Source organism: Calonectris borealis, chromosome 1 (genome assembly GCF_964195595.1).
Source record: "Calonectris borealis chromosome 1, bCalBor7.hap1.2, whole genome shotgun sequence".
NCBI lineage: Eukaryota > Metazoa > Chordata > Aves > Procellariiformes > Procellariidae > Calonectris > Calonectris borealis.
In genome coordinates this window covers 183,766-196,842 of record NC_134312.1, presented here as the reverse complement: position 1 = coordinate 196,842, position 13,077 = coordinate 183,766, and the positions used below count along the sequence as shown (strand labels likewise).

The window sequence follows — 13,077 nt, the reverse complement described above, 5'->3', positions numbered from 1 at the left end:
GTTGGCTCTGCTGTGAGGATGGCACCACAAAGCACAGAATATTTTACAGTGTTATTTGAAGTCCATTAACTGGATTTAACTCTGCAGAAGAACATTCTTCCAAGCAGGGAAGTCCAGCTTGCCTTGGGGAGCTCCCCACACGCATCACCTGCGCGCAAGGGAACCGCTCTGTTCAGAAGAGTTCAGCACAGGACAAGCGTGCAACTCCCGCACAGATGAGGCGTGAGGGAACCCTGGTGTGACCGGGCTGCAGACCCCCATGTCTCCAGCAAACCTAGCATTGACGTTAGAAATACAAACGGGCTGTGCTAACGTTTCCCTCCTAACGGGGACAACTTGGATGACAAGTCCTGGAGCGTGGCTGCTGTGTGTCCTGGGAAGAGAAAGAACTGGAGCGTGGCTGCTGTGTGTCCTGGGAAGAGAAAGAACAGCACATGCTGGAAAGAGAAACCAAGAGTAAGCACAGGTATTTTGGTGGCCCAGATGAACTGGGCAAATGTGCATCATCCTTCTCATCTACAACACAGCTATATCCCCTTCTGAACCGGTAGAATTTAAACCTCAGGCAGGGTTATATGACTTCCCTCCTTTAAAAGAAATAGTTCATGAGCAAGGGGAGACCTCTGCTTTCTGGAAAACCTAGCAGGCTGCAGATAAGGCTATTAATTTCCCTGTGTTGAATACGATCATGGATAATGACCCACAAATAATTTCTGCAGGGATATTTTTTTCCCCACATCAAGAGAGGTAGAAGAAAAGATTACAGAAACTGAGAAGAGGATGAATCATTTTTATTAGGGATCTATACTGCAAAGTCTTTGAGACAGTAACACTGCATTCGCTGCCTCAAAAATCAGCACAGCAGTTACAAACTGCCTTCAGACAGGGATGAAGGGAACACTTGTGTTGCACAGGAGTGGATGAAGAAGAAAGCTTTAGCTGCTGAAGGGCTGAATGTCTAAAACCTCAAGGGTTTGGGTTCCCCCCCTCCACTTTTGTATGAGGAAGGAGAATAAATGGTGTTTGTAATAACCCAAGCTGCTAAAGACCTGGCCACAGAAGGAGCATTTGGTGTCAGGGCCTATTTGCAATATCCCCAGTAGACTCATCCCTGGAGACACGGTGGATAAAAGAGCATTGCTAACAGCAATGCTGCTCTGCCTAAAAGAAGAGTAGATTTACTAGTGATTTTGTAAAGGATGGCTGAGAAGTTAAGAATAGCACTTATGCACTGCAGCTTTTTCTATCTTTGCTAAATACCAAGCACTGGAAATACCATCATTTATTTATTCCTTCTCTTGAAATCTTAGTTGGACATCTGCCCACAGTCCCATCAATTTACTGATAAACCTGAAAGCTCCAAGTTAAAAATTCAGTGCAGAAGTATTCCCAACCAAGGAAAGACTAAGGTTTTCCAAGTATCTGGGAGAGAGGAGGCTCTCCCAGGCTTGGCAGCAAAGTGGCCTCTTCTCTCTCCATGCACAGTACCCCTGCAGGTCCTTAAAGGAGATACAGAGCAGTAGGCAAGAAAACTCTAAGACCTTTTGGAAAGAGAGTGTTTCCTCCCTGTATTTGTGACCTCTTTAGTTTCAGGTTTTACCAGATTCCCACATCTTGAGAGTGTTGGCTGATGGGCCAGGTGGGCATCTCCTGGCAAAGATGAAGAGGAGAACTGTTTCAGAACGACTGAGGACAAGGATGTTCAAAAAGTCCCTGAGAAGCTCAAGAAGGGCAAAGACAAAAAACAAAACCACAAGATCTAAAAGATTTGGGTTCCTGGAGATGGTGCAATGAGGGATGGCTCCTGAATAGAGAACATTTATGGAAGTTTGTGGCATTGTTGTCTTCAGAAAGTGGAGCACCAGAGGAAGATTTATTACTGGTAACTGTCTCCACTTTGGCTGTTATGCTCAAATATCGCTATGGGCTGAAGGGATGGAGCTAAGGCACTGTTAGTTCAGTATTTAACGTTGGCCACATCATCATCTGACCTGGCATTCAAAGAGACAGAAAACCTCCTTGACCCATAGGCTTCAGGGGCAAACAGCCTTCCCGCACTTTGCCAATCCCTCCTGGCCCTATGGGGACATGTTATGAGCTCTTCTGCCTCTGCCTGCCAGGTGGCACAGCCTGCGCCTTCATCCCTAAATGTCTCCTGGCACGCTTCTGCTGAATTCAGTGGGGAAAAGGTGGTTACCACAATTGCTGGCTGGCCAGGAGGCAGGGACGTCAAGCAGTCATTCTCACCCCCATTGCACGGTGCCTGTCCAGCCTCCTGCTGGCTCTCGGGGCTGTCCCCTGCATGCAGGGAGCGCTCAGCAGCCTGGTCTGCAACAGCTCCCCACTTCCCAGAGGAGGAAAATACCACATTCATAGCATTTTCTGCATCTCGGAGACCAGGTCGCGACACCACTGGTCACCGTGCCATGGGGCTTTGCCATGGGAAGCGTGGCCACATCTGCAGATCTCCCTGGCCAGCTGGAGGGAACATGGGGACCCAGGGGGTAATTCCCAGGCACCTGTAGATTCACAGATGGGTTTGAATGCAATAACCATATCGAAGACTCCTGCGCGACAACAGGAAGGCTTCCCGACAGCCTGCAAGTAAGCTTTAAGAGCAAAGGTAATGAAAAAGGCAGCTCTTACAAACCCAGTCAGGTTCTGTCCAGAACTGTAGGCACAGAAGCCAGTTCTTGAACTAGCTCAGCCTTGGCATAATCGAAGTCCGAATCACCAATGGTCTTCCCCATTCTGTAAGAGGATATTAAGTATTAAATTAATGCTCTCCTTTCTCTCAACACCCTTTCTCTGCTTCCACAGGGACTGGCAAGGAGATGGTGTCCTGCAGTGAGACTTCACTGGCTTCATCCTCAGCATTCCCCTGCATTCCCAGGTTTCCTGTGTCTGGTAAGTCCCTGTGTCCTTCCCAGTTTGGGCAAGCCAACGGCCTCCTCCTTTGATTAACCTCGGGGACTGCACACGCTCATTTTAGCAGACCTGCTGCATTGCAGACTGAGACTTGGCTAAGCCCCTTGAATATAAAACTACAAGACAAAATATTCTTCCATCCATCACCCTTGGCTTAGCTAACATAAAGACAGAGCAGGAAGGACACAGAACAATTACATTTTTACTTTACCATTCACCAAAATAAAATGCTATCCTGCACATATGTATATTTATTTTCTCCCAGGACAAGATGGTACAAAAAAGGATCACAACTGACACGTGTCAATCATACTGCTTAACATACTCCCATAAAGGACAGTACGAAAACTTGTAGTGGGAAACAAATAATCTGAGAAAAATAATAATATATGCCCAATACCCTAAAGTTCAGATGAAAATGCATTGGGCTCTTAACAACAGCAAAAAAGCATTGATAGGAAATGGGGAGAGGCCTCTAGTTAAAGGAGTCAGACACTACGAAGATGCAGTACTTATACACCGTGTACTGCTGTTGGGTTTTTAACACTGAGCGTACCACCTTTGACTCCTTGTAATGATCAGCATTATGAAATGGGCATCACTGATAATATTAAGACCTTTATCAGGAGGTAGAGAGGCAAGTGTCCTTTCTAATCTTGCTTTTCCTCTGCACACAGAACTCTAACCTAAGGCTCCATCCATATGTGCTGCCATGGTACAGATGTTTACTTTAAAAAAAGAAAAAAAAACTAAACTGAAAAAAAAATAGCCCGAAGATATTTATTTTGATAAAAGAGCCTATTTGTTAAGCTTATTCCAAACCAACTTTAAGATATTCACATTAAAATAACTGTCTACACAGCTTTGTGCAGCCTTTAAAATTCATACCATAAATTACATCAGTGCAATTTTACATGGGAACACTCTGAAGGCTTGTTAAAATATCCTCTTTCAACTGCAATTGTGCTGGTTGAAGAGGTTGCCTCCCCCAGCCTTCCTCCACTGTTTGTCACTACCCTACACTTGGAGGGCCTCCATCCCGGCGTGGTAGCTCAGCTCTTCACAGGAGTTTTGCCTAACATTTTTCAGTAAAAAGAAGTCACTTTTTTTCCCAAAACTTGGGTTAATTGCATAATTAGGTACTTGAGATAACTAATTTATCTTCTTGCAGAGGAACAGAAAGGAGGCAGGTTGGAACCAGAAGTCCATGATAAACTCCAGAAACTTTTCCTTGATGGGAACTGCTATGTGCTTTCATTGCCTGAGTTCCACCTCATCGGAAGGGCAGTACAACCACATACAATGCCACCAAATTCACTGTCTCAGTTATGTACCTAAAGAAGCCCTACAGGTGATGAAACAATAAACAGAGCTAGAGATGACCACATTACAGCAGGACCCCTATCCTTTGGAGAGTCAATCTGGAAGAATCCTTGTTTAAGGAGTCTGAGGTCCTACCACTATCAGCAAGGCCACTTGCATGATTTGCTCCCAAGCACTACAAAAGTGGCAAGCAACAACAGTGACACTCACGAAGCTGCAGCCCCATGAAGAGACCACAGAGAACAGAGCTGCTTGCATTTCACTCAGGGATAAGCAACGCACTGACAGTACAGCAGTATCACAACACTCTACACGTGCAGCACCAAACTATACCAACATGATTGACTGCTGACACTGTCATGAGACCACATGGTCCATAATGCTGCTCTCATACTCTGCCACATAGGGTGCCTGCCTCCTCTTCATCTTTCATCCAGCAATTCAGGAAATTCTAGTTTAGTAAACAAGTCCATTGAAAATAGAATTGCCAAAGAGGGAATTCATAGGGAATATGGTTTCTTCTTTTCAGGTTTGGATTTATTCCAGCTGCACGAGTGGAAGAGCTATGCAAGATGGATGCACTATCCTTTCGTTTCTACAGGGAAAGAACCAGTCCTGCACATGAAGTGTGATGTGGTGACAAATGAAAGATATGGATCAGAAGCACACATTGCACCACTGTGCAACACCTGAAATATGAACACTTACAGGAGGATAGCGGGACAGCTAGACTCAGGAGCCAGCCCTCAAAGCAGCCCAAGGAGAAGGATCTGCAGGGAGGGAACAGGGGAGGCAGAGAAAGCAGGAGAACAGAGCATCAAGACCAGCAACAGAACATGGGTACCAACCATGACCAGCACCTCTGTGATGAATCCGGCTGGGAGGAGCAAGCAGTTACTACTTGCTTTGGACCGATGTCCAAAGCAAGGCAAAATGCGTACACCAAAGAGGGATGGAGAAGGGAGTTTGAGATGGTTTTCTTTCCTAGCCTAACTCTGTATTCATTACTATTATGGCCAGAAGTGAAATAGTTAAAAAAAAAAAAAAGACAAATGTATTTTGTTTTCTATGATTTCTATTTGCTTTCAGTAAGACCATCAGCTCATATTTTATACAAAGATTCATGAGAGGCTCAGGTCCTGAAAAACATCACCAAGAAAGTCTGTTACAAGTGTGAGAGAAAAACAGCCGACTGCCTTCCTCAAGCCAAACCCAAAGGATGGGATTCAGCCTGCATGCTCAGTGTGGGTACGTAAGCTCCCACCACAGTTAACGGAGAGGTGGTGGACAACTCGGTGGAGCGCAGCTGAGCTCACCTGTAGCAGCCCGCGGGTGGGACTCAGCCGCCAATCCCACCCGACCTCCTGGCCATGGCAGGAGGCAGCTCTCCTAGCAGCCCCGCACCAAGCCTCCCAGGTCCACGCTGATGTCTCGGACTCCTCAGCGTGAGGTGCCCAGTCCAGGCCACCAACTCCAGCCTCAGGGCCAGTCACTGAAATGTGTCTGGGTGCCCTTCACCACAAACTGGACATCTGGCCAAGGGAACGGGAACCATGCAGCGGTACTTGCATTTACGTGTCTGAACATGGCAGCTGAGGAGAGCCCACCATTTTCCTTTAGTGCTGGATGAGCCTGTGAAATTGAAGGGCAGAAATTTGCTAGTAATGGGGCACGAGGACATGGAAGGAAAGCTGAAGGACAGAAAAGTCCATGTGCTCATCCCAGAGATCCCCTCAGTCCTACAAGCAAGTGAAGGCATCTGGCAAAAAACACTGGAAGTGACTCACCAGCCACATGATGGGAGCAAAACCAAGCACATTGGGTTTGGGCAACACCAGCCCATTCTGGAGGATTCTCAGGGAACTGCACTTCACAGAGAGGTGAGCTAATGATCTTGGCTGAGAAATAGGTAGAGCAATTAGGAAGACGTTAAACTAAGAACACAAGCGAAATGATTCCAAAGAGGGAAACGCAGCACAAATGTAGCGTGTCAGAAGTAATTAAACCCATTTGACAAAGACTGTGAGGAAGATTTTTTTTTCTTTCTCTTTGCTCATTGCAAAATGCTAGGAGACTGGATAACAAGAAAAAGGATGTGGACTGCTTTTACTGGTAATAAGAATTGTGATATAATTGTCAGTACTGAAATCTACAGACAATTGCACCATTTTAGAATATTAAGGATGCCTGCTTGTTACAAGAATGAGAAAGTACTGAGTGGGCAAGGAGGACCAGAAAAGAGTTTACATTAAAATCCCATCATCAGTATGGCCACTGATTATTCAGAACAGGACTTTGAATGCATGTGGATAACCTTCTGAAGTAATAAGTTAGAAGCTCCTTCATAAGACTTTGTTGCAGACCACTAACTAAAAAAAAAAAAGCATTAACTTCTAAGTGTTTATCTCCAAGTTGTATAAATTAATATTTGCACTATCAGGGCAACTTCAGCTTGAAGGAAAATGCTGGGTGTCCGTCCAACACGCAATAAAATATCATTTCATTTTCTAAAAAGGAGAAAACTGATCACTTTTCTATAGATACTGTTTCACTCCAACATAAGGGAATGCTACTTTAGATCTCAATGTAACGAATAAAAATCTGCTGAATACTTGACTGCTACCTAGTCAACCAGGGATGACGTGGGAAGAAGAAAGTCCCAACTAGATGGGTGAATATTTGATGCTTCCTAAGGGAATCAACGAAGGGAAATTAGATTAGGAATCGATCATAGGAGATGTGGGAGGTTTAAAATTTAAAAGTAAAACGTGACTGGGAAGTCTTGAAGAACAATTTCAGTTCTGTGACCCAGAACAACTCCTCCATAAATCAAAGAAGACAACCACTGCCACGTGCCCCTCCCAGGTCAGCAGTGAAGTGACGCCAGCAGTTACAGAGACAACTCTAACAACAGGACATGATGAAATATAGTGGTCAATATGAACTGAAAATTACAAAATGAAGAATAATAACAAGAACAAATGACATAGGAGTAAAGAAATCCACCATTTGGCCTGGCAAAGGACTATCAGAGAGGGGCTTTGCTGCTGTTGTTTAAATTTGATAATACCACAAGGACTTCCCAGCCCCTGTGCAAGCCAGTCAGTCACTAGGCAGCTAGTGTGTAACTGCTAATGAATACAGAGAGTAAAATGACCAATCATTTATTTTCTACTTTGCTGCTGTGGAAAGACATTCTTTTCCTTTCCATTACCAAATACGGACTTTTAGCATGAGCTACCTAAGACTGAATAAATTGTTTACAACTAGTGAATGTTGTATATCATGCTCCTTATCTTCTCCCTGAAGATCTTCCTGGTCCAAAAAAAGTTAAACTTTAATACATTTTGAAATATTGGGACATTCAAAAAGACCAGAAGAAAAGCAGTGTCAGGCCAATGTTCAAAAAGGGGCAAGTAAAACGATCCATGAAACTACAAGTCAGAAAAATAACACTGATCCTGGGAAAATTGATTTGGAATTTAATTGACACAGCATTAAAGAATACCTGTATTATTAATATCGCCCAATCAAGCTTTACAGTAAATAGGTCTTCCTACTCAAACGTAATTCCTTTCCTTGGTAAATTACAAGTCTGAGTGATGCAGATAGCTGTACTGGTGTAAGAATCGCGCTTGGCTGAGATGACATTAAAAATGAGTGGTATAAAATGTCAGCCAGGCATGTTCCAAATGAACAAAAATCCAGCTGAAGAGCAGCAGTCAGAGCAGCCACTGGGGAATGTGGCCGACCACGTGAGCACCGAAGAGGTTCTTCAGGATGTTGGACTTGACTCTATTCTAGATCCTCACCAATTATCCTGAAGTAAATGCAAATCTCTGATCAGATTTGCCACAAGGCTTGGAAGAGTGCTAGGAGCAATCAGGGCTGGGCAATACCAGAATCAGGAGCCATAGACACGAAACCCTGCAGGATGCATTTGGGACGCTACACGTCAGGGAGGAGACGTGTTGCCCTGGGCGGCTGCAGCAGCTGCACCCTGCGGTCACGGCTCTGCAAAATGCTCCTGCCTGGGGGGCCAAGCCGGACCGCCCCAGCCACGCTGCTGCGGTCAGCGGCCTGGAGGGGAGCAGCACGCCCATCGTCCAGCCCGGGCTTCGTGGGAAGTCAACGGGAAGGAAAACAACCTCCCCAAAACAAAGATCCCAAGCAAGGAACTGCTTAGTGGTTCCACTTCACTCAGCCGACATGGGCCAAGTAAACCAGGTTAAGGTGGGAGCAGGACACAAGGCAGGAGGAGGAACGGGAAGGGAACCCCCCCGGCCCCTCCATCTAGCAGGGCGTAATGTGGGGTCCCATCCCAGAGACGCGCGGTCACCCCCATCCTCCCCGACCAAGGCTACCGCTAACACAGCCCCGGGAGGCTGGAGAGCGGGGGCCTGCAGTGACGAGTGGCGCAGGCAGGCAGCAGGCTCTCTGGTACCTGCGTTCTTAAAAAGCTTTTAAAAATGGAGTAGTGACATACAAGGCACAAAAATGAAAGGAAAACTGGAGAAAATACCTTCATATGAAAGACTGGAGGAGTTTGGCCTCTCTTTAATTAAGGAAAGGAAGATTGAATGTTGACTTGATTACCATGTATAAATACCTTCATGGGAAGACATACCAGGTACTAAAGTGCTCTTTAATCTAGAAGATAAAGTATAACGACAGTTGGAAGCTGAAGCATGCAAATTTAAATGAGTTACGAATTTTAAACAGTGAGGGTGATTAACCAAATAACAGACGAAAGGCACGGATCTTCTGTTCCCTGAATCAAGATTGATGACTTTCTGGAAAACATGTTTAAGCTTTGTTTAGTGAACACACACACACACACACACACACGGAGGGTGAAGAGCATCCTGTGAGATACAGGAGGTCAGGTCGGATGGTACAATAGCTCCATCTGGTCTTAAATTCCAGGAACCCATGAATACTGAACAGCAGTTTTATGTCATTCTCTCATGTTCACGAAACAGATTGTAAAGCAAGCAGTAATGAAGTGTTTTTGCGCAAGAATTAGGACTCCAGAAGGGAGGTGTCCAAGACTTCCTCTGCTCCAACAGTCTATTTTCACATCTGATAACATCCACTCTGGTTTTGCCCTCGGTTCTGAACCAGATCCAAATGACTGTTTGGGTCAGGTGTTTTTCCTTCTTCCCTCTCTATATTTAACAGAGTCTTTTCAGTACTCAAGAGCCTGCTCCTTTAAGCCTCTACCCTTCCGTGAAATAACATCTGGGTTCAAATTGTATCAGATCCAAAACTCTCACGGCATCTTTTCAAGCAGCACACTGCACTCTGCAATATAATATACTCTGGAAAGCTGAATCAGCTTTAGAAGAGTGGAGGACTTTCTTTATATGGAAAGATCCCTCAAAATGCTTGTAAGGTCTTGGGCAAAAATGAAAACCACATGGAGCTGAGCTGTTTGGACATGCTCCAGGGCAGAGAGTGATCAAGCTCATATTCTATCAGCTATTTTTCATATGAGCAGTTGTTCATCGGGACATTCTGGCAGGTCCAGACACAGTGGCTACACCAGCAAATTAAACAATATAAACATTCCTGGGCGCTGTTCGAATGGTTCTTGCCAGAGTTTGGCTGCACCAGCTTTCATCTTCCCAGTTCAGGAGCTGGCAGAGGCCATTCCCAAAGGGCAGTTCGGATGCAGCCACATTATCTGAGAGGATAAGAGAGGTTAATAGCGTGAACGACACCACACTTTGCCACCTGATCTCAGTGCTGAAAAATGGTATGGACACACTAGATTTCCGAGTACAGAGGTAGCCAGTGTTTCAGAAACAACCTGAAAAAACATGTAACTGAACCAGAAACGCAGAAAATTAATCATCAGATTGGAGTCTGCTCATGGGTTGGAAATGTTCCCATGATTCACACACAGAAGCCCAACTCTATAATACCAATAAGCTGCATTACTTCAAAACAGGAACAACAAAAGCAGTAACTCCTCTCTCAGAACAAGACTGCAAGACTTCACAGCAGGGCAAATGGGGAGAAGTCCTCCCTCACCGCCCCATCAGTAAGGAAAACATGCTAGAGTCTGATTCTCACTTCTGACAGCCAGGAGCCTGCAGACAACCACCAGCCAGTGCACCAGTGACCAGACCTCTCTGGGGTGAATTTTGCTCACATAGGTAGGAAAAAAAAAGAAAAAAAAATCAAGGAAACCAAAGGCCAAGATTTGATTTTCCTGACCCCCAAAATACTCCTTAAACGTTCTGACTGCTTCGTGAAGAGATCCTCTGGCAGAAATTTGCATTTGCCCAACTTGCCATTCCCAGAGACAGCCTCATCCTCCCCAGAATCCCACTGAAAGATGCACGGCCCCACAGCTCCTTCATTTTATGCTGTATTCCCAGACTCTGTATCTTTCACACCATCTTCTCCCAAGAGCATTCTGTAACTTCATGCTCCCAAGACCCAAGTGTCATAAGAAGACACACTACTAAGAAATTCCACTTACATCCCTCTGTTCCAAACCTTACATTTCAGACAATGTATCATTTGCTACACCCGCTCAAAACCAACCACTCCCCCAAATTCCCACTGTGTCCCCTGGACACTTTCTCCCCCAACTCTGCTCTGTCATCCTCCCCTTTCTGGAGAAGCCAGTCTCACCTCCAGTATCCGGATCATGAAAGTTGGGGTCCAGTCCCTTCTCCAGCAGTCTGCAGACCTTCTCCGCATTTAGCATCTGCACGTACTCCATGAACTTCTTCAGATTTGCCTGCAGCCACGACACCCCAGGAAAACACACAATACACAGTATTAACACCCCAATATGAAGAAAGAAGCTACCAGAGGAATATCCCCATTCAGGAGACCTAAGGCAACCAGCAAGAATAACGCAGCAGCACCCACCAGAAGCCAGAGCACATATTCATTCCCAGACCCTGTTAGAGGGTATGCCGCAAATCTACACAGGACATGGTCTTTCCGTCCCTCTCCTGAAGACCGGGATTGCTGGATCACCCCATGGAAACTGTCTGGGGCTGCCAGCCACCACCCTCTGCTCCCATCGCAAGTCTCCTGCTAAGGCACTTTCTGGTTGTATACACCATGAGGGCAGGCACACACCTTGCGCGTGCCTGTGACAGGGCCACATCAACAGACACGCAACTTCACGCATTTGTCAACAATGCAGCACGGCGCTGGCGATGGAAGGTGCTGCGCCAGCTGAGCAGCATCCCAGCGACGGTGAGCCGTACTGCCCGGGGCTTCATCCGCGTCTCACTGCAACGTCGTGTGTGTTGTGTCGCAAACTCATTTTAAGGGCGTACCACCCACCTGCCTGCTGAACTTAAAACTCTTCGGAGGAAAGATCAAGCTACTCAAACACTGACTGTTATTGTATGGCGCAACGGGTATGGCTGTCACACTGTCTGCTGTGAAATTGTGCTTTATTCTTGGTGCAATGTTCTGTCTTTGGACAAAGACTAAATCTTCTCCTCCTGAGGAGACTTAATGCCCAAAAGACTCTCCTTTAAGTCCACCTGGTTGTTTGTGGGTTGTTGTTTTTTTCCCTTTTTTCTCTTTTGGATAGCTATACTTGATTAATACATTATTTTATTAGATTTCTAGACTCTAGAAACTGCAACTCTGCCAGGCAACACTTAGACAGACTACACTGTGAAAACACCCATCTCACACACATTTCCAGTCCAGATTTTCAGACCTTTGATTGCAGGTTGGCTGGGTTTTTTTGAGATTATTTTAATCAAACCTTGCAGTAGCCAGCTTTAGGAAAGGCACTCTGGAAAGTATCTGACCCAGCAGAAATACTGTGCAATTAGCTGAGGGAAGTCTTTAGGAAAAGCTCTAACCAACCAGTCAAACTGCAGCCAACGGTCAGGGAACTGCTCTAGCTCCTGTGAACCACTGCACAGCTGGCTGAACGCATCTGAGCAAAGCAGATTTTCCACCCAATGAAAAAACTCAAGTTTCAACATTTTCCCCTAATTTGATACAGAAAAATTGTACCTTTTGCGAAGCAAAATGAATTCCGAAGTGCTTCACTTCAAACTTCAATTTGAAGATTTCCAGTTAGAAAATAGAAAAAAAAATTCTGAAAATGCCAAACAGGATGAAGAAACATGTCCAATCCTTTTCAAAGGCTTCCTAAACAAAATTTCATCTCATATTATTTTGCATAATATTTTTATTTGGTCAGAATTTAATTTTCTAAGGGGACAACTTAATACTTTTAGAATCAATTCTACAGAAGAGCCTGCAAATCCCAAAACTTGGGACCCACAAAGTTCATCTCTGCTATTTCTCTGACATGCTGGGGAGACCATGGTAAGAAGTCAGGCAGAAAATATCACCAAGATGAAATTTTCCAAGAATGGGACAAATTAATGCTGAGCTGTGAACCCGATTTAAACCAAATTCAGTCTCTGCGTGGTTAGTCTGCAGAACCAAGCCTAAAACATATATCACATTTTTTCTAAAATCAGCACCACGGAGCCATGCCATAAACAAGCCAGGTCACGTATGTAAAATTATATAGCCATTTTAGTGCACTACCCCCTGCAATGTTACTCCATCTCAGCTGAGCTAATTAGCTCGGGCAAAACCCTACAGTAACACAGCTCCACTCTGCCCGTGCCAGCACTTCACCTGCTCGCTCTGGCTGTCTGCAGCGATACACAGACATGTGCAGAGATGCCAATGCCACGGGAACGTACAACATAATGCACAAAGCCCACAAACACACAATTCAGCTGGAAGGTTCACTCCCCTTAGTGCCACAGGGACAAGAGTGCAGTAAGGCAAGAGCCAAGAAGGGCAGGGATTTCC

General features: G+C 45.3%; 1 protein-coding gene across 1 annotated transcript in view; it reads right to left on the bottom strand.

Annotated features, from left to right (window-relative positions):
• SHANK3 (SH3 and multiple ankyrin repeat domains 3) overlaps window positions 1-13,077 on the bottom strand; it is a 373,777-nt gene that overhangs the window by 301,727 nt on the left and 58,973 nt on the right. Inside the window, exon 5 of the mRNA XM_075140908.1 lies at window positions 10,897-11,005. Coding sequence (XP_074997009.1) covers window positions 10,897-11,005 — 109 coding nt within the window. The remainder of the gene's footprint in view (window positions 1-10,896; window positions 11,006-13,077) is intronic.